Source organism: Crassostrea angulata, chromosome 8 (genome assembly GCF_025612915.1).
Source record: "Crassostrea angulata isolate pt1a10 chromosome 8, ASM2561291v2, whole genome shotgun sequence".
In the NCBI taxonomy this organism is placed as follows: domain Eukaryota; kingdom Metazoa; phylum Mollusca; class Bivalvia; order Ostreida; family Ostreidae; genus Magallana; species Magallana angulata.
In genome coordinates, this window is record NC_069118.1 from 51,946,898 (window position 1) to 51,968,841 (window position 21,944).

At 36.0% G+C, this 21,944-nt stretch overlaps 2 protein-coding genes across 2 annotated transcripts; both read right to left on the reverse strand.

Moving 5' to 3' along the window:
* Positions 1-113: 113 nt before the first annotated feature.
* Positions 114-13,005, reverse strand: LOC128161324 (RNA-binding protein 5-like). The gene is made up of 22 exons (XM_052824585.1): positions 12,884-13,005; positions 9,400-9,645; positions 9,113-9,284; positions 8,868-8,999; positions 8,625-8,691; positions 8,060-8,133; positions 7,108-7,212; positions 6,600-6,660; positions 5,941-6,000; positions 5,521-5,782; positions 5,269-5,314; positions 4,995-5,109; positions 4,465-4,550; positions 4,313-4,382; positions 3,000-3,271; positions 2,657-2,800; positions 2,473-2,523; positions 2,141-2,359; positions 1,669-1,734; positions 1,478-1,566; positions 1,194-1,320; positions 114-887 (listed from the first exon to the last, which is right to left on the reverse strand). The coding sequence occupies exons 2-22, from the start codon at positions 9,639-9,641 to the stop codon at positions 759-761; spliced, it is 2,589 nt and encodes an 862-aa protein (XP_052680545.1). The 5' UTR covers positions 9,642-9,645; positions 12,884-13,005; the 3' UTR covers positions 114-758.
* Positions 13,006-13,975: 970 nt separating this feature from the next.
* Positions 13,976-21,108, reverse strand: LOC128161330 (4-aminobutyrate aminotransferase, mitochondrial-like). Its single transcript, XM_052824606.1, has 13 exons — positions 20,972-21,108; positions 19,811-19,944; positions 19,424-19,541; positions 18,733-18,782; positions 18,205-18,285; positions 17,855-17,947; positions 17,603-17,729; positions 17,249-17,397; positions 15,791-15,928; positions 15,336-15,503; positions 14,724-14,870; positions 14,398-14,509; positions 13,976-14,127 (listed from the first exon to the last, which is right to left on the reverse strand). Exons 1-13 carry the CDS (start codon positions 21,030-21,032, stop codon positions 14,000-14,002), a joined length of 1,506 nt encoding a protein of 501 aa, XP_052680566.1. The 5' UTR covers positions 21,033-21,108; the 3' UTR covers positions 13,976-13,999.
* Between the last annotated feature and the right edge of the window lie 836 nt (positions 21,109-21,944).

Here is a 21,944-nt window from a genome sequence, read left to right on the forward strand (position 1 = left end):
ATTATTGTCAGAGGCTCCCTCTTGAATGTATATATATCTAATGTACGTTAACGATTATGGTTTCGACAGGTTTTAAACAATAGGGTAAAAATAAAACGTTCTGATTGGCGCTCATAGTTTTAACTTAATATGAATTTTTATTATTAAGCAGCAAATTCTGACTTTTTGTCAGATATTGAATTAGATGGTCTGAGGCACTTGAGCTGTGCACTATCAAACAGAAAAAGCAGTTTGACGCTTATATTTTACTCAATTGAAAATTTTTGTCTTTCTTTGCCAATGAGTCGTTCTTGCAATCGTTTAATTTCATTTACATTGCACTATCTAAAATATAAGTTAAAGATCAAGACAAAATAGATCAGTTTTAAATTCACATTAATTATCAATAAGTAGATAATAAGATCACCATTTAAACAGTAAAACAGTTGAATTTCTTTCGTAATGATTTTTATTGCTGCATTTATATATTTACAATGGTAGAATACTATTGGCATTCTCCAATTCTTTATCAATCATCACCTGATTCTTAAAAGTATCTTTTTAACATAACGAGTTCAAATTAAAATCACAGATATCAAAGGTCATACGCAAAATGAAATGATTAATAATTGAAGAATTCCTTCAACAACAGTACACCCTTTTTAGGTCTGTATTGGTTAGAACAGAATTCCTTGCATTTCCCAGTTCCTTTTAAGCACATCCATACACAAGCTTCCTATATAATACACATACACAGTCACTCTAGCATCAGTGTTTCATCAGGAGTCCATTTCATGATATCTGGCAAACATGGTTTTCTTGACGGACTCCCTGTAATCATCGCCGGCGGTCGTGCCATAGTTAGCTCCTCTCATCCCTAGTCCAGCCGCCTGGGCTCTCCTCTCAGCCTACAACAAAGGAATGAACCCCATCTCTAAGTATGTGCTTGCAGTCCGAGAAATTAAAGACCAATTATTATTCAATCATCAATACTTAAATTTCTTTTCCTTTTATATCTATCAATATATATCCAAGAGACAACAAAGGATCGCAAATTCTTTTGCTAAATAGATGTATTTTTTATCTTTTAGTCAATTTTTAGTATCAACAAATTTTTTTCCATTCATTGATCAAGCTGACAGATATGACTATCAAGTGAAGAGATCATCTCTTCACAAAAAACTTGACAATAGATTTCTCTATAGTATACTGACCTCGATGGGGTTGACGATGCCCTGTCCAGACTTGCCCAGCCCTTTGCCAGCCTTCCAGCCCATCTTCTGTAATAGCTTATTGCCTATGTTGTCTCCTCCGATACCAGACTTGGTAGGCTGTTCATACCTAAAAAGTGACCAGTTAGGATTATCTCAAGAGTCCATTGTTTCACACTTAATTAAAATAAATCTGCAATTGAGAAGAAATTTTGAAAACATACAAGCATTAAGAAATGCTTTTGCTCTCTGATGCCACATTACATGAGGATAATTTCACAACTTACGGCACGGGAAGATCTGGTCTCTTGTGTCGGGGTTCTGGGGGAGGGGGAATCCCGTACTTGTCACGTCTCTCCTTGGCTCTGTCTCGATACTGTGTAAAAAGAAACCCATACATAACGTACCAATCACATTCTTCTGCTGCATAATAATACAACATAATTCAAACATATTTCATTCAGTCATTAGCGCTTACTTGAAACTGTCCCGAGTCATTCCCACCTGCTGCAGCCTTCATCTTCACAAGATTTTCTAAATTTTGCTGAAAAATATAATGATTACAAGGATGATCAACTAGTCCAAATGAAGACCATATATTTTCCACTTATAGTCCCTAAACTTAATGTTAAAACAAGGGACTTGAACAACAATATACAAATTTGACAAGACATCTCATCAGTTCTTGGGCAATGGACTAAAAAGAGAAGAGTTTGATAATAGTGAAACATTGAAGAAAAAACCCCACATACATCAAACATATTTTCACTACTGATTAGCTCATATTTATCTCGTGATAAACAAAACCAACAAGGCATCATCTAGCAACTAGGCTTGATTTCATCATGTGGGGTCATATTAAAAGTTTTGGGATACCTTGTGTATGTAGAATATAGAAGTTAACACCAAGCCTATCAAACATGTTAAAACATAGTTATATTTTATGATACCTTGTGGAGGTCAGACATCTGCTGGTGCTTTATGAGGATCTCCTTGGTCTGGAACTGTCTCTTACACAGCAGACAGGCCAGCTTGTTCCAGTCCGTCAGTCGGCTCTCGTCCAGGATTCCAGAGTCGTCATCACCGGGCTCCTCCTCATCGCTGTCACCACCGTAGGATGCCACCAGACCGGGCTTACCACCGCCCGACCCCTGGCTGGGCGAGTTAGTCTGTAATAAAGACAACAGAGAGATTTCATTATGAGCTGTGCAAATGTGACTGTATTTCTACTTCTCAAGATGAAGGGACAAGATTTGTGATGTGTTGTATAGTCAATACGTACAGCTACTGTTGGTGGAGGCATCAACTTCTTGTCCTCTAAACCTCCCTTAGCCTGGAAAAGCAAACAATTAATTTATTTCAATGAAGTATTTTAAATTTAAAAGTAAACTGTTTATTTTACAATAAATATTAACATTGCTAATTGAAATGAAAACTTCGAAGATGTGTAATTTTCAGTGACTTACACTTTTCTCCAGAATGGCATAGCCTGCATCAGCAGTGGCTGATTCTTTCCTTTCATTAGGTCCATTCATAGCTTTCAGTGCTGCATTAAAGCCTTTCATTGCCTCTTTTTGCTTATTCATGGTCTGAGCCCATTTTTCCATGTCCTTTTAAACAGAACAAAAACAGTCAAAATACCTCCACCAATGTAATACACTTAAATTTTAGTATGTCATCTAAAAGAAACACTTAAATTTTAGTATGTCATCTAAAAGAAACAATTTCAACATGCAGGATGAGATTCACTCGGATACAAATTTTATCCGCACACATACACCATCTGCACTGTGAAGTTTATCAACTCACTTTAGCTATTTTCTTTGCCATTTTATTCTTCTCCTTCTTTTCCTCCTTTTTATTCTTCTTCTCTAATGTTCCCTCCCCCTCGCTTGCTGGGGTGGCTCCATGCCCAGTGGGGGCTGGTAAGTAGGTTGACTTCTCTGCGTCCCAGTACAGGAACTGGCCTGTCTGAGCATTGTAATAGTACTGGGAGTTGGCGTCATAGTACAAGGTTGTGAGGGGGTCATAGTAGTACCCAGAGGTTTCCTCGTACTGGTACGTAGACACGTCAGGGGGAGCTACGGGAACAATACACATCATCAATAACTTTAAACAAAGTAAATTCCAACAAAACTTTGTATAATATTTTCCTATTCTATTTTCCACATGACCCCTACCCCCAGCAAAACTCAACTTATGCAGCATAGTATAATAACCAAGTCATATTCAATATATGTGAAAAACTTGGCATTGGAAGGGATAATCATTATCAGAATATCTAACGTTATTTTGTTTAATTCCTTTCATAAATATTTTATTCAAAACAGTTAGAGTATGATCCCACTATAGAAAGAGATTGAAACTATCTGTTCCAACAACTTCATGAGCAGTGACCTAGTATTTGACCACTACCCGTGGTACTCAATCCTGGTAATTTATATAGCACCGTCTGTACACCTCACGTCTCCAGAGAGGCTCGACTTTGGCTCCAGAATTGTGCATACAGCTATATTACATGCATATAAAGTCTAAACCTAACGTTTATTGAGAAAATATGCCTATCAATATTTATTTGGCTCAATTTTTAGATAAAAGTTAAACTATAACGCTATATTTTACTTGCATATCTTAACAATTGACCTTGCATATTTTTACAAAAGCAAAGAGTTTTGGACGAATTTTAGTTCAGGAAACCTTAAATTTCTTGAAACACTTAGTTTATCAATATTCATTTAAAAACCAGTTTTCTTGGATTTTGTTATTAAGTTGATCCATGAATATATGCAATATCTGTTAACATTTTGCACTTATATGATTATTTGCTATAAATTTATATATCCTTAAAACTGCAATTTTCATCCATTAAATCCATGAAAATTGATGCCCACAAATATACTTCATTAAATTAAAAGTGTTCACAGTTTACCCATAAATTCAATGTTCCAAAACAACATGAATGACGACCAAATAGGTCGGCCGTCACAAACAGAATGTGTGTGGATATTTCTTTGGCACAACTTCTACACCTAAGTCACCATTGAGGCTAGACATAGGCTCTAGGTTGTGCAAAACACCAATGCAATTCTTAGAGAAAATATCAAATTTTGTGGAATACATACGATATGTTGGGTAATCCTGGGCAGCAATCTGCTCTTGAGTTGGCGCCTGAGGAGGTTCTTTGGTCTGGCCCTGTACAGTCAATAAAATCACAATTAAACAAGGCAAATGATGGCAACAGAAAGTGTTTGTTCTTTATTGTATGGAGACTGACCTTTTTCTGTTGTGGGGTAGCCTTGGCTGCCAGGGATTTATTGATGGCTGCCTGGGCTACAGCTGCTGCTGCATTTGTAGAATCCGCTGAAAAATAGGAGCACAACCTGAGTCCCTTATTTCCCTATTAAACTGTCCAAAAACATTAGAACATTTGCCGTGTCATGTGCCTTCAAAAACATGTTAAAACCTTTATGGCATGTGATGTTATTAAAATTGGCTGCAGAATACTACTACATGTACTTAGTGTTCAAAATATTTGGTAATATATTCTAGTTTTTGTTGATTTTGTTGTTGAGTTTATTTACTAAGTTAAATGTTCACTGGAATAAGATTTGTTACGACACATTTTACCGACAAGATCACAAGACCATTGTCAACTTATCTACATTTCCGTGACACAAATTACATAATTAACAAAAATTGATGCTAAGTACATTATTAAACCCGAGTTACTGGACTTTAGAAAAACCCATGTTTTTTGTCAACATGTGTACACAGTTTGGGCTTCCTTTTAATGGAGGAACTTACTCTGCGTGCCCTCGTAGTATTGATTGTAGGCTGCCTGGTTGTAGTCTGTACCCTGATAATAGTTCTGATCATAGAAACCCTGTTGGTTGGCTTGGTTGTAAGCCCAGCCCTGGCCCTACAACAACACATCGTCATGGATGATAATTTATGAAAAACTGGCTTCAGCAGGTTATTTATCAAAACTTTTGCCCAAGTAGACTGTAGTTTTTAATTCTCATTTAATGTTTATCTAAGCATTGATAAATCTTAAACACCTTTTAAACTAGATATATACCTGAGCTGTACCCAACTGGCTTGCAGCAGCACTTATTGTGGCCATCCTGTTAAACAAAAGTTCAAACTGTAATTTACTTCAATTTTCAGGCAGCTTTAATTGTAAAAGCTAATTGTATATTTAGTGTTTTATTTCAAGACATGAATGAAATGCAAGTATTACTCTGGTAGTCTACATATTGTTTTCATAATTTAGAGCAGAAAAAGTTTTAATGAGAAGCATCCACCAGGATATTAATCCACCATTACTCACACAGTGGAGAATGTATTTTTGGCATAATTCACCAGCAGCTGTTTGCCGTCCACTTCAAGTGGAACGTGGTTATTGAACTGGTCCATCAGCTGAGACGCCTCATTGACAGTGTTCAGCTCCATGAACCCGAACCCCTTGGACGTGTTCGTGGCATCATCACGGATGATCTGAACATTCTTCAGAGGGAAAGTGGTGATCTGACTCATTACGTGCAAGATGTTGTCCTCAGTTGTCAAAGCATCTAATCCTCGCAAAATTAAGGCTAAAACACAGCAGAAAAGCAAATGTACACTCTATACACAAATAAGGCAAAAAGGTTAAAATGATATCCAAATGAAAAAAAATCATAATGGGTATCTCATTACTTTTTCAACAAATAAAAATCGATAGACCTGGTTAGCTATGCTCCAAGTTACTTACTGTTGCATGGATTTGTGCCGACCTGGTCAAAGCCATCCCCTTCCTGTTTCCTCTCAGACTCTGAAATACAAAACAGTATGTTTTACATCTACTCAACACAAATACTGCATCCACCAGCCTGATTTTGTGCAGTCCCCTGATCTTTCTCTGGGTCTACCCTTTTTTCATCCCATTCAATTTACACAATGCCAAATACAGGAATTGGAAGCATATATCTTTCCACATTCTTTCTCTCTATAAATGCCAATGGCAATCGCATTCACCATCTCTCATTACAAAGACACACACCCTGATATTTCTTCTGCAATCATTTTCTACACTCTTGCTAATTAAATTCATTCTTTCAACATAATCGATACAGTGTCGAATAATACATTTCGTAAATTAAATATGTCTTACTTGACTTATTTCTAGTCAAACACCCACTAAATCACTTAATTTCTCAAATCTCAATCAACTATTTCTTTTTGTTTTCATTTCACCTACATCATTTTTAAAAACTTGTTTGAGTTTTAAACTTTAATCTTTCAGAAATTGTGCCTCTAAGATCTTGTATCACTGATTTGAAGCATTTTAACACCCCTTCCCCTATTGTTCTTTGCCCATGCCCATTGAGAGCAGCACACCTGACAAATCTCCAAGTGTATGATATACTCTACCTTCTCGCGACAAAGTGCACTTGAAACAGTGATCCCTTCTCTTGAAATTATGGACGCCACACTAAAAGTCAAGAAATTTACATAGAAATTTAAATTATCCTAGTTATTATTTTACATTCATTGTACAAAAAGTAAACAAAAGTTTATAATTTGTTTGTGTATTTGATTGGAGTTTTGTGTAGTTTTGTTTTCATACTCACCATTCCCTTGTTTTTTGTTTTTTTTTTTATTAAATATCATTTTCAAACAACTTGACACCACATTTAAGAAAATAACCCAATTCCACAGTAGATAACAAATTTTAAATTTAAGTTCACATTACAGCTTAAAATGTGTAGTTTGTGTGTGCAACTGCATTTTGCTCTACTGTAGAAAAAAAATTCAAATTAAAAAAAAAAAACGAAAAAAAACCCTCCTCCATCCCCCCTTCCCACCCTAGATTCTAGCCCCTCCCTAACACTGACACACCAGCCAGGTGTCTGGCCACCCCACCAGCGGGCATCATTACCTTGCTACAGGTCCAGTCTGTCTTGTGGATGGGGCCCTTGTCAGGCGTCTTTGGGGTGCTGTAGTGCATGGTGGCTGAGTAATGGTTCTGGATGTTAAGCACGCCCTGCAATAGACAGACAGATGATGAAGATAACGCTCTTGGCTTGGGAGACAAGTCCATGGGGTCATGAGGGATTGGCCACTGCAATGTTAGGCTGGGATCCTTTGTCAAGTGTCGTACATACATTTGTAGTCTTTGTAACATTAAGAGCATTGAAAACAAGCATGAGAAAGCATGCTGCAACATATCAAATTCATCTATTGTGGGTCAAGGGAAAAATTCGCAAATAAAACACAACATGTAATTTTCAGAGAAAAGGGAAAGAAAGAACAAAGCGTTAAATTGTAAAACAGTTAATCATTAGTTTAGTCATTAGCTAACTGTCACATTCCAGTCCTAGCTGACCCCTCTCATTCATGAAAACCAAGTAAGGGCTATAATACTGATAAGTCACAAGCTCAAATTGTTCAATAGTTTGTGGTTATTACATATGCATACCATGTACAAGTATCTGATTTTCATTTTTTCTTCCCTTTCACTTTAATAATTTTTTTGATTTCCCTATTATCATTCATTGGTTCATTAAATAATGCTGTTTACGTCTGAAGCATTTGTTACATAAACCCATGTAACCATTAAAAGGTACTTTCATTTTAGACTAAACTATAAAACTTTAAGAAAACCAAGTTAAGATAATGATTCTTCCCAATCCAGTGCACAGAAAAAGATTCTGAACTTCCCATCTGAGTTTGATTTTGTTTTCGCAATCAATTACATTTCTCTTTCTTTATCCCTATCCTTCATTAGCTGCACATGATAAAAACTAATGCAAACTCCCCCCCCCCCCCCAAAGGAAAACCTAAATACATTTTCCCTAGACTTTCAGTACACTCTAGACATTTGTTTTGACCTGATAATGATCCATCCACCGCTGGGCATCTGCCACACTCTGAAACTCCACAAATGCAAAGCCCCGTGAGGTACCTGTTCAACGATTTAAATGTCATTAGAACAAAAAGCTTTATCTTACGAGGGGCACAACAAATTCAGCGTTATCCTCCCTTAGTCAGAAGTTTGGGACCAAGGGTCATCACAAGATTTCCTCAACTTACCCTCTGTCGCATCGAGTGTTGGGGGTAACAAAACAGTTACAGTCTTGTATGTTTGTGACATGTTTACATAAGGTTTACCTTGTCATCTTTAAACAATTTATTAATATTTAGTTTTACAATTTTTTTTTTTTTATAAACAAATGATTTGACTACACTTGTTTATTCATTAACAATTGATGAAAATCTTTCTTCAAAAACTGCAAGAGCTTTTTTGCATTAAAAGCTTAAAAACAGGATCTATTTCGATAAGATTAGATTATACTTGACAGTGAGTAACTATTGCAACTATAACTCTAGTAATTGTTATAGTACTGCTGAACATGTATAATGGAGTGATATATACTGGTTCACATTTGTCATTACCTGTACTTCTTCTCATGAGACGGACATCGCGCACAGGTGCCCCAAACATCATCAGTTCTGCTCGAATCTACAGCAAAGAATGCACAAATTAATTACATATCCATGTATCAATGTTCTATGGAATGTATTCTACAAAAGAACCCTATAATCAACAGGGCTTTCACATATCATCTTGATATTTGGGCAAGGACAAATAAAATTATGGAATAACCAAAATTAGTTGTTCGTCATTAAATTTCTTACGTCTTTTTCCTCCACCTGTGGCGGCAGATTTCGGAGCAGGATGGTGTTTGTGGGTGTGTCTGTCATCCATTTCTCCCCCGCTCTATCCTCTCTCTGATCAGACCTGTGATAGCTATCACGACTGTCTGAATCCTACAACATACACATGAATTTAAGTAATTTATATTCAGATTTACAGAAACTATAAATAAGTGCTATCCATAAAAAAATATTCAAACCCATCGTGAAAGGTTTATAGTTTTTACCCTGTCATCATCTGATGATCTGTGTGAACTTCTCTCCCTGTCTCTTCTATCCCTTCCTCTATCTCGGTCCCTGTCACGATCCCGGTCTCGTCTACGATTTCTGTCACGATCGTGAGACGACCTCCTCTCATCTCTACGGCGTCCATCCCTGTCTCTATCACGCCTTCTTGATCTGCATTGAGAAATAACAATTTTATTTCTTATCATCAAATTTGCAGTTTTAATTCTATTACTACAGCAGGGAGTTAAAGCCATTTCTTTCCCTTCCTCTACAACTCAACACATACCTATCTCTGTCCCTCTCTCTATCATAGTCCGCCTGGTTGTCCATGTTCTGTTTCTGGCCCAGATGACCAGGTAAAAGGTCATACCCTCCTTCCTCATAGCCGTAGTTCTCATTGATGTATTCTCCTTCTTCATATTCCTCCCCGCCGTTGTTGAACTGCATGGGATTCATGTTAATTATTCCTATATTGCCTTGGTGAAATCCAAATTGACCCTGCTGAAGGGCAAATGGGTGAAGTTCCATTTCACTGCAATTAAAATGTTCATATGTTTATGAAAGGTCTCGTTTTAGGAAAATATCATGCATCTATTAGGCTAGCACATTGTCATGAAAGAAAACACGAGTCTACAGCTTAATTAGCTGCAGGTCTGTAGCTCCCGGTCTAAAAAAATTCGGATGGACGACCTGGGAGCTACAGTGTAAGTAGTAAAAATAGTAAAAATCTGCAATTTACGGCGCACAAAAAATTGCACTAGTTTGGGACTGATTAACCTTATTTACACACAAATTCTGTGAAAAAAATTAGTACCATTAAATTCTTCATGCAATTTTCTACTGACATCGTCTCTTTCCTTGCCTCAGACTTTCCCCAAAACACACAAATCGACCCCGGAAAATGTTATGTTAAATTCACGTCGAGATCGAGAGTTGACATTTTAACATGTATACAAACTGCATCACTTCAATTTACGGGACTGGTAATGGTGTTTAAAAGAATATCAGAGGCAAGTAAAGTGATGATATCTTTAGTAAAATGTCCGAGAAATTTTTTGAAATCAAAGATATGAACAGAATGTGTTCGGAAATAAGATTAAGGTAGTCCTATACTCGGCACTAAATGGGCTCAATCATTAAAAGCTTAGCTTTAAATGATAAATATACATTCTAGCAATACATATACAAAATAAAATATGTATGTTTACATGCTAGTTTGTTTGTTATCACCTCTCAGACGGGTGTACCCCCTTGCGAAAATTATTGACAATTATGAAATTTGCCAGACGTCCGTTTTTCCTAAAAATAATTACCAATTTTGGGAAAATTAGAACTGAACATTGAAAATAGAGTATTAATTTTTATTTAAGCCATATCTCATCAATAATTTTGAGCAAATTTGTGTAAGTAAGTACGCTTTATGGACCTGATGTATCAAAATAGAATGCAAAAACTGCACTGCTAGTATCGCGTTTGGTAATTTTTTTAACTATTTTATGGACTCAAACTTAAATTCATGCTGTTTATTCTATAGATTGACATCTTAGAAAAAGGATTTGGTAAAATAAATTATATGTTGACAGATTACTTTTCACGCTATAAGCTCTAAACCAAGTAGACCCTGACGAAAAAATCCGTAAAAATCACATTTTGCTACAGTTTTCTGCCTAGATCTGTCAACAATGTTAGATATCATTAAACATTAATTAATTGACGATTTATTAAATTCGAAATAGCTTCTGTCTCTAAACTTAAACCGGTTTTAGTAAAAGAAAAAGAAAAATTCGGGGGGGGGGGGGGGGGGGTCAAAACAAAGAAGATATAAGCATACCTGAGATCCTGGTCAATCAGAAACTTCGTTTTTCATTTTACTTTAACAGAATCGAGTTTCTCAACATTAATCATTCCTATCTCTCATAGAATACATATATTACCGCTCTAATTGCTTATTATTGCCATTGTTTACAACAGCGATGTAGAGCAAAATCAATACCGGGTATCTAAAACGCTTTGTAAAAGTCGAACCAATATTGTAAAATCAGTATTATGACGTAGTTCGATACTCGGACTACTTTAATCAGTCAAAAACTAGCGCAATTTTTTGTGCGACGTAAATTGCAGCTTTTTACTATAAGAGGCACTGTAGCTCCAAGGTCGTCCATTCGAATTTTTTTTTTAGACCGGGAGCTACAGACCTGCAGCTACAGCTTAATAAGATCAAATTACAGGACCTGGGGCTTAAAATCCCTTGCATGCAATTCCCGTTAACAAATCCATCCACCACTTCAAATTGATCCCCACCCCCCACCCCCCCCCCCCCCAAAAAAAAATTTAAATATCTTATTGACAAATTCCCAAGTTAGAGTGTCATGATTCATGATGTGCAAATATTAAATACATTGGACACAAGTTGTCTAGTTACCCAAGATTGAAATCCTTTGAAATCAAGTTTCTTAAAAAGAGTATAATTGAGAGCTAAATCATTTAAAAGATGAATTTTTTTAAGATTAGCTATATTGTTCATATAGATTATCACCAAGTACTTCGAGTAATCTACCGCGAAGCCAGACCCTTATCGGACGATTTTAGCAGTTTAAACCACAGGGGCTCGTCACGAAGTTTTTTCAACCTTTTATATATAACACCTCTATACTATAAAATACACAAGGGAGGAATCAAAACTCGAAAAAATCGCTACCTCCCGATTTCGGTCGCATCGTATTAATTCTTCTCGGACGTTAAACCCTGCACTCTAGGTATCATTAGATCGGGGAAGGACCATAGTTTTTAGGGATACCTGCAAAATTTAAACATCGGCAACAATTTTAGAAGTTTTCACGCATTTTCTTCCAGTTTACTCTCCGGTGACACTTTCTTCGATCAGATGTTGCGCACCAAATTTATTCATGCGCTCTCATTGGTTAATTTTGTTGATCAAGATAAATCGTACGTTGACTCGTATTTTAGAGGGATATTCAAATGATGAGTGAAGAAGTTCTTATTACGTGGTGAGTATATGTATTAATTTTCATATTTATGTAGAAATATTTTAACCATACCTCGGAGATTCGGTAGGACGTGACAATGTATTTCTTGCATCAAAGCAAGTTTGAATATCGTTTGAAAATCCCTCTATAATACAAGTCCTCGTACGAGTTACCTTGAGCAATATTGAATTGACCAATGAGAGCGCAACATCTGATCGAAGAAAGTGTCACCGGAGATTAAACTGGAAGAAAATGCGTGAAAACTTCTAAAATTGTTGCCGATGTTTAAATTTTGCAGGTATTCCTAAAAACTATGGTCCTTTCCCGATCTAATGATACCTAGAGTGCAGGGTTTAACGTCCGAGAAGAATTAATACGAGGCGACCGAAATCGGGAGGTAGCGATTTTTTCGAGTTTTGATTCCTCCCTTGTGTATTTTATAGTATAGAGGTGTAAAATATAAAAGGTTGAAAAAACTTCGTGACGAGCCCCTGTGGTTTAAACATGTGCTTCTCTGATAGAGAATCTGAATAAGCCCGTGACAATCTTTACCAAATTGAATCTATTACAATAACAAAGAAAGAAACAGGCTTAGATATTTATGTTGAAAATTAACAAGATTGAAATTATAACCAGACTTATTCAGGGCAACGCGTAGATTTTTCAGTTTTTGTCAAGTGCGCCAATTCAGCCCAAACACATGAACATCAACGTCTTCGCATATAAAACATGCACCTATTTCTTAAAACGTTATTGAAATGATGAATTCATGTTAGCTATTACCTTAATTACCATTAACAAGCATACAAAACGTATAGAATTTTCTTTCACTTTTCTTCTACCAGTATGGCGACGGTGCAGTAATAATGCATTGTGGGTAATGTCGTTACCTCGCCTATAGGTATGAAAACAGTCATTCGGATAATATTGGAAAATGCCGTAATGCGCAGTTTACATTCACGAGTTACCGTTGACACAAATTTACACATTTTCAGACATTTTACCCCAACACACCTTCTCGCACATCTATTGAATATATCTCACCTTTTTTTAAAAGATAATTATACGTACAAATATACATTTATATCCAATGTTTCCAATGTAGAATGTGAAGGATTTTATACTAAGATAGCTCTAAAATTAAAAATTTTAAAATCTATTGATCTCTTTCAGAACGAGAACTCTTTATAAAAAAGGAATGTACCCAAATTCAAAAGGTGAAATATACGGATTTTGTTTTACTATATATGAATGATACCGTTAGTTCATATAGCCAAACAATTAAATCATATCTAAAAATTTTAGACCGATTTGACGGTTAATTTGTTGACCATATGCAGCGTTAATTAAGAGATATTATATGGTGTACCATACTATTCCAAAGTTGAAACGTTGCTTTATATAACGCAAGAAGAAGAAAAAATGTCGGACGCTCATTCATTATCAGGATAGAGACCTTTGGTATCAGCAACTTTGTCTGCATGAATCCTACCGTATTTTGCTACCCATATGCATACATTTAAATATTTACATTTTCCAGTGTCTTTAATTTGCTTCTGATAACACTTTGTACTTTTTAACCAATAACTTCAAATGACGCCGAATTGAGACGCAAGCGGAGTTTGCTTATCTACATGTAAAATTAAATAATTATTTGATCGTACGATGGCTTAAAATTATATATATATAAGTAATAAGAAATCATTCTTTGAATATCATGAGGTGATAATTTCGATCGGAGCGTGATCAAATCTATCATGAAGCCGTTCGGGCTTTATTGGATTTGATCCCGCCCCGACCGAAATTATCACCTCGTAATACTCAAAGAATGATTCCTTATTCCTTAAGTAAATCAAGCACACAAGGAATATAATGCAACGTAGCAAAATTGAGCTTTATTCATAAATTGCAATTGTTTTGTATTGTTGATTCCAAAATTTCTAAAAATATGTCAGCGTGACCTTTAGTGAAGGTCAAGGACGGCCGAAGTCTGAGGGATCTCTCGCCACCTGGACCTGTATTGACACCTGAATATTAATAATAAATGAAATAATTAAAATAAATAAATAAATAGAAATTGCTATGAGATTGTTAACATTGATATACATGTATATTTAAGAAAAGGTTTTTAAGATATATTATTTACTTAATGAATTCTTAATGAGAAATTGCTACCCTTTACCTTTAAAAGATTGAATTAATCATTATGTTATATCCTGTTTGTTATGTATTGGCTTTTAAAATCATGTAAATCATTGACTTAATTGAAGCTCATTTATCTATAATATCATATATACCTCTGTTCCGCAAACCGATGATCATTTGGTCTCTCTCGGAAGTGTTTGGAAAATCCAAAGAACAGAGAGTTCCGAGTCCACGCGCGTTACTAGCATAAAAGGGATATTTGAGCTAAAAAATTAAATATTAAGAGTTACAGAGAAATATTCTTGAACTAAGAAATTTTAAATATACCAGGCCTACAATTAAGACAATCTTTTGGATTCCAAGATGGACGTTTTCCCACTTCACTTCGTAAGTTGTAAGAACTTTTGTTTAAACCTTTTGTATATATGTCATATATTTAATTTATATTAAAATATGTCATAGAATATCAGAACAAAACCTCTAGTTCCCGTAGCCCCTTCAACAGGTGGCCCCCGGTGTCTGATACCAAGTCCAAAAGGTGTTCATCTCTGATGGTACTTAGTACAGCTCGCAGCAACACGATCTTGGAGGGATCACCGACCCACGTGTTAAATATTCGGAAAGGCTGTCAAAAAACACAAGCAACACTCTAATTATTTGTTATGACTATATAATAATACGGTACATGTACTTGATCACTTGTCCTACATGCATTCTATAAAGGGCCGATTCGAAGCTTTTTTTCTTTTTGATCGTCAATGAAAAGATTAGAGATTTTAATATCCAACCAGCTATGTATGTACTCATATACAGCTTTCATCATTTTACTACGGTAAGAAAAACGTGAACAAATTTGCTGCCCTGCAATACACTTTCACAATAGAAAAAAAGATCAATGTGTGCATGGCGAAATATGTTTACTGCACTTAGCGCTTTTAAACATAGCACATGGACTTCGTTTCATGTCCTAAAAGTGCTGTGCACTGCACTTTCCTTAAATCCGTTGAAATAAGTTGCAAGTAAGACACGTATTACTAACTCCTATTTCCCTATAACACATACATGTATAGCTAAGCACACTGAATTTTACCTCCTGAGGTCTCATTTCCTCTCTGTAGTAGAACCCGCCAGTCATCATCTTTTTACCGAAAGCAACGATATCCGGAGGCTCCGGGAGATGGAAATATTCGTGGGCCCAAAACTTTCCCGTGGATCCACATCCCGTCTGGATTTCGTCCATCAAAAGAGCTACACCATTCTAATGAATGTAATTTAGGCATAATAATACAATTTTAGAGCTATCATCTTTAGAGATGCTTTACAATACAGCTATATACATGTAGTTTTATTCGTTTAGAAATGTTAGAAAATTGATTTTTAGGAAAATAAAAAAAACCACGGTAAGTTTATATTAGCCAGCAACGATTAGATTTTTTAAAACTTCTCGTGGAGATCTCATGCATGTTGCAAAATACATATGTATATACACTGTACGCATATATTTTAGAATGTTTACAATTAAGCATAGCTGAACATTATTTATACTTCTTTGCATATTTGCTGTAGTTGCTGGAAGAACCACGGACTGGCGTGGTTATCTCCCCCTGCTGATTGAACAGGTTCCACGCAGCATCCTGCCACAGGGCGGCCATCTTTTTTATATCGCTCTATCTTGTCAGCTACCTGAAGTGGGAACAAATACGATATCGATTGAAGATGTTTTTTACACAACAGTACAACCATTTATTACCAATTGTTTTCTTAAATTAATTAAATAGGCATGTACATTTAAGTCATTTTATGATGATCACAAGTAAAAATGTATCAATTGATCAGGGTTACCCGGTATTATACCCCACTAGATTATGTCAAGCGTTGTCAGAAAAATTTATCTATGCAAAGATAGGTTTTTATCGTACCCGAAACAATATCATTTAGAATATAGTCTGTCCCAAGTTATTGCTTCCACCACTTTTTGATGATTTTTGATAAAAATACACATACCTGTGAAAGAAATACAATTGAAATCGATGAAAGGAAATATATCCAAGATATCTTCATTGAACAATTATCCCGTTTCACTCTTAAAATTTCACAGGAACGAAAACAATTTTCTTACGGAGATTTGTAATGGGACATGTTTACATCTTTTCTCCACTCGGAATACACTCGGAATACATCGCGCAATTTTTTAACATTATCATCCGGGCTTATTAATGGCTGATGCAATGCAAAATCTCCGTAGACTTTCAATTTTTGGATGTGTATTGAAACCTGAAGCGGTAGAGGGGGCGTTTCAAAACAGATAATCTGGACATTTTTCATATTAGTGGATGAACGTAGTTTGAGCACAAAGGTATTTACTATTATTGAAATATCAAGCAAAAAGTGGTGGAAGCAAAAACTCGGGACAGAGTATAATATTGCTATTTCCAACATCATTCGCTTTGAAATTCATTCCTTAAGTTTGCTCAGTTGCAACTAGAAGCTCTGAATTCGAACTTTCAGCAAAAAAAAAATGACTACATCAACCTCAAAAGGGTATGGTCTTTTCCTATAAATTGAAATGTACTAGTATTTCAAAAAATGTTCATGCATGTACTAGTAGTTTACAGAAGAAGGAGCCAAGAAGCGCTGCGAGAAATTATTCTGTTCTATGCATTAGATTTGACCCAATCTAAATAGAATTAGATCCTTAATTCACGCTCCCTAGCCTAGTACCCGATGCCTTCCGAAAGCAAGCACGAAGCTTGCACTCAGAAGGCCTCGGGTACAAGGCTATCACGCTCCCGTATTTGATATGTCGCTGTGAGGAGATCTATGTCGCTGTGATGAGATCTATGTCGCCGTGAGGAGATCTATGTCGCCGTGAGGAGATCTATGTCGCTATGAGGAGATCTATTTCGCTCTGAGGAGATCTATGTCGCTGTGGGGAGATCCTCACAGCGACATATCAAATACGAGAGCGTGAAGGATCTAATTTTGATTAGATTGAGATTTCACCTCGCTGAGGGATCGTCCCTCCTCTAGTCGATTTTCTCTTTCGTGTTCTTCTAGAGGATATTTCAAACACGGAAAGTCAACCACTGGCCACTTCATGCTCCGCAAGTCCAGCTTCTGCTGCCAGCTGGCATGGCTGGCTGCCTGTGCCCCTGAATACGATTTGTTTAATGAAATATAACAAAGATTTTGCTGCATGCGACACAGACATGCAGAATTTCAATGTAGCCGTAAGGTATCTATATTTTTGTTCGCTATATTTGAGTGTAACTGTACATGTGCATTTAATTTGAAGAAATTTCTACATCAAAATAATTTGTACAGAACTGAATTAGACAGATGTTTCATAAAGCTGACCTAGGGTCCACCCGTGAGAGGCCCCAGTGAAAGACAAGATGGTGATGTCAGCGCTCCCTGGCGGAAGATTACACATGCAGGAGGACATCTCCTCCGGTGTAGGTGGCGCTCCCCCTCTCCGCCTCCTCTGAAAACATACGTCGCTTTATTATAATAACAAAGTATTGATAGATATAAAACACTGATAAATCTTGAAATAGCAAATTTATAAAATTTCAATTAATTAAAATCAATCAGAAAGTCTATAATCACCTCATGGGCTATGAACATGGCTTTCAGTCCGTTTTCTATCGTGCACGAACCGCATGCCATTGTCTGTACCTGTTTCATGCCTAAAGGTGCCACCTATAAAACCCAACATTATTTAACGAAAAATGTTGGTATGAAGAACGTGATACCTATAGCTAGTATTCCGTCATTATGTTTGACGTGTTTTAATAAAAGAAACGGCGAATGAAACAGTGTAGAAATCGAGAATTATTATAAATGATGAAAGTTTAAAAAAATTAATGAATGCCGAAAATAGTGCAATACCCAGGTAATTTTTTCAGGTGTAGAAATCGATTAAAAAGCTTATTTATACTGTAGTAAATGAAAATTACTGATAAAAGTTGTCCATTGAGGAGTTCTGTCCAGTCGCCCGGGGGAGAGACACCCAACGCCGGTCTGTTGACGAAGGTGGTCTGTGAATTGGGGAAAAAAATAAAAATGTCGTTCAATAATGCAGGATGTATCTATCGCATTGTCAAATGTTAAAGCTATAACAAGAATAATCGGCGTATGGCTTAGCATCAGGCAACATGAAGGCCTAGAAAAATTATATCTTAAGGTATTTTAATTTTTATCGCCAAAAATAAAAATAAATTAAAATAAATAAACAAATAAATAACCATATTTTCTCTATATTAGAATTGAGTTATTCCTCTTTTTCAAAATGAAAAATAGCCTATGTGGCTGTGCCTCAGAAATACAACAATCAGTTTTTGGCCAAAATAATTTTGGGCAAACATTTTTTTTTTCCGAAATCGATGCCTGCATATTTGTAATGTAGAGTTAGATTATCATATTTGTACTCAAATGAATACAGAAATAACATTTCTTTTTCATGAATAGAATAACAAAATATTTACCCAATTTTCTTTTTTACTCATTACTTCTTTTAGCTTTGGATGATTGTAACCTAGAAAATATCAAGGTTGTTTTGTATTTATGTATTTGTATATAAGTATTTGAATGTGATTTGTGTCTATACTGAAACTTTATATACACGCACGTGTACTATGATTTCTTATTATACTTTCATGTTAAATACTGAAATCTGATTGGTTTTGACGCAGTTGGTAATCCGTTCTATTACCCTCAGCGTTAGCAACGCACTTGGCAATGGGAAACTCAACGAATTGTTACATGCGCGTATATTATGCGCGTACGGTTCGCCGTAGAATTCACTTCATTTTTTTATAAAAGCAGTAACATTTTCCTTAAAATTAAGATATTCAGTATAATAAAATAAATAGTGTCTGTTTGGGAGGGTAACTGTTGAAATTGACACCCCTCGAAAACCATTGTCAACCTCCGCCTCGCGTCGGTTGACAATGGTTGTCTCGAGGTGTCAATTTCAACAGTTACCCTCCCAAACAGGCTCTATTTATATAATGACACGCTTTCCTACATGAATGGCGCGATATTTGTTACACTTTGTTTTTTTTTTTTAGAAAAAGATGAACAATTGTCATGTGTTATTTGTACATGTGTGTAAATGTGTAGAAGGGTGTTTTTAAGGGGAGGTAACCAATCTTGAGGTAGGGGGAGGAGTGTTACCAACAGGAATGGACGCCATCTGGGTGAACATGTCAAGCATGACGTTGCCGTCGGCGTCTACGATGTAGTTCCCACAACTTTTGTCATAGTCCGCGAAAAAAGCCACGGCATCCGTGTTCTGTAGAGAGACAAACCATTTTGTCTTAGGACATGCAACAACAACATTTTCCTATAGGCGGATTCAATGCGACGTTTACTTCATACGGTATATGTATGAAATGACAACGAGTGTGTGTGAAGAGAGTACAGTATTGTATAAAATATTTAAAACAATATAAATCAAGAGCATTTTTATCTGTAAAAAGATAGTTTGTAAATGATGACGAAATTTTGAAGCACGCAGGCATCAAAGATATTGTGATTCTATTGTAGAACAAATCGTTTTACCTGAATTTGATCAAGTTGCGTCAACAGTTGAAGGGACTCGGGCCCAGGAACTTGCGTGACAACCTTGGGACCAATGGGTTCCTGGGAGAAATCGCTTCGAACACGCTTCGAGGAAACTGCCCATAATAGTGAACCTGACAGTTTGTAGGGAAAAGAAAATGATTTTTCCTTAAAAACTTCCTTATCTTATCTTCGATCATTTTAATTTAAATTTGTTCTCGGGATTAATAGTTATAAATTAGTCCTTGTATCTAGTTAACAATTTTAAAATACCCCAAAAACCCACAAACCGAGATAGGTATGCTGACACATGCAATTTAAAAATTGTACACATACACAACAGTTATTCATAGTTATGTTAGAATTTTAACATAAATATGGTGTATGATAGTATAATTCACTGGTATCTTATGAAACAATCATATGTCGCATGTCTACATAATAACATTACATATTAACATTCATAAATCACATGTCAATATATCAATTATATTGTATCTTGCATTACGTTGTCAGATAATGCTTCAGTTAAATTTCTAATATTGAAATCAGAAAAAGGGCAAAATATGTAAACTTGAATGTCAATTTAATTATATCGCATGCATGCATAATATCACCTTGCCCGTTGACACAGTTTTCGTGCATATTATTTTATCTTGCATGTAGTGGGCAGTGCCACCATACAATTCACAAGTACATGCAAACATCATTATCTTGCATGCTGACATGCATTTCGATCGTGCACGTTGATCATCATTAATCTATCATTCATGTACATGTAGCTAGGGAGAAGAACTATGCCACCATATATAAACTAGTATAACATACACCAACTAAATTGTGACCTTTGACCTCAATGACCAGCACACACTGTGGCCAAACATGAGGGCAATAATCAATTATTAATGTATTATACATTTTTTAAAATCCCTTTGACATTTAAATTGAATTGTTCGATATTAACTGCAGTTATTCATGTGATATTCAGATTTGTGAGTATATATATGTACTTGAACTCCAAACCTAGCCTGTTCGGGGTACCTGGGCTATTGATTTTATATTCTAAAGTACATGCATGTAACTATCTTAGTACATGAAATAGTCGATCAAATTGACAAACACTTTAACAATAATTAACATATCCTATACATTTTATATTACCTGAGTTTTTAAGACAGTGGCTGCCTATGGTATTCCTAATTGCTACAGCCATAATTAACATTTAACTCCAACTGCTAAACAATGTTACACATACACACACACACACACCTATACATGTATAACCTAGGAACATTCATGAATAGGGGCCTACAGGAGAGCGTTCAATCGCGCACATAATCTAAAATTAGGTCAGGGTCCCCAGGTGTGTAAAACACGGCGGCCCGAGTGTCCACTGACCAATGAATATAGGGGCGACTTTCAATAGATGAACATTGCTGCTTGGATGATGTATTCCGGTAGATGCTGATCTTTGAAAGGAATGGGGGGGGGGGGGGCGGGGGTAAAAGAATAATTAATATTGTACAATAAATATATAATAATCAACAGTATATTCAATTTCTTTATTAACCAATTAAGGGCCCTCAAGGGGCAACATGAAGACTGTTGACATACAACATCCAATGAACATAAAACATTCAATAAACATGTATAAGTATTTGTCATTTGTAAGGATGAAGGGTAAATTATGTGAGAATTTTTCTCCGCGGGGAGGGGGCGTGGGATAATTTTATTTTCCGGGGAGGGTGTAATGATGCCGAGGATCTAGTTTTTTTTTCGGTACATGTATTTCCATGTTAAAGAGGAGGTCAAGAGCTTAAGGATCCTCGACACCCCGTGACTTTTACTTTTTTTAATGAAAGTTAGTACTAACATATGTAAGAACATGGCAATTTTAACGCACCGTAAAACAGTTTATCATGATCTCCAAATGTTTGTGTCTAACTCTGTGTGGAGCGTTGGGTGAAGCCTCTGTCTACCAACCCGCAGGTACTGCATACAGGGACTTTTATTTTCATGAAGAGCGCGGTATAAAATTTAAAAAGATAATCCCCCCTCCCCCCCCCCCCCAAAAAAAAAAGGAATTTGCAAGTCCATTTTCAAGTCGAACATGTGCTAAAAATCCATATCTTTA

Excerpts from the sequence above, each read along its gene's own strand:
- LOC128161324 (XM_052824585.1), bottom strand. The coding sequence starts at position 9,641 with ATGGAACTTCACCCATTTGCCCTTCAGCAGGGTCAATTTGGATTTCAC. Across the intron at positions 6,661-7,107 it reads CAGACTGGACCTGTAGCAAG|TGTGGCGTCCATAATTTCAA; the intron begins GTAATGATGCCC and ends CTTGACTTTTAG. Across the intron at positions 2,801-2,999 it reads TGGCAAAGAAAATAGCTAAA|GACATGGAAAAATGGGCTCA; the intron begins GTGAGTTGATAA and ends TCTGTTTAAAAG.
- LOC128161330 (XM_052824606.1), bottom strand. The coding sequence starts at position 21,032 with ATGTTAATTATGGCTGTAGCAATTAGGAATACCATAGGCAGCCACTGT. Across the intron at positions 18,783-19,423 it reads GATGGCGTCCATTCCTGTTG|GTTACAATCATCCAAAGCTA; the intron begins GTAACACTCCTC and ends GATATTTTCTAG. Across the intron at positions 14,128-14,397 it reads CATCGGTTTGCGGAACAGAG|GTGTCAATACAGGTCCAGGT; the intron begins GTATATATGATA and ends ATTAATATTCAG.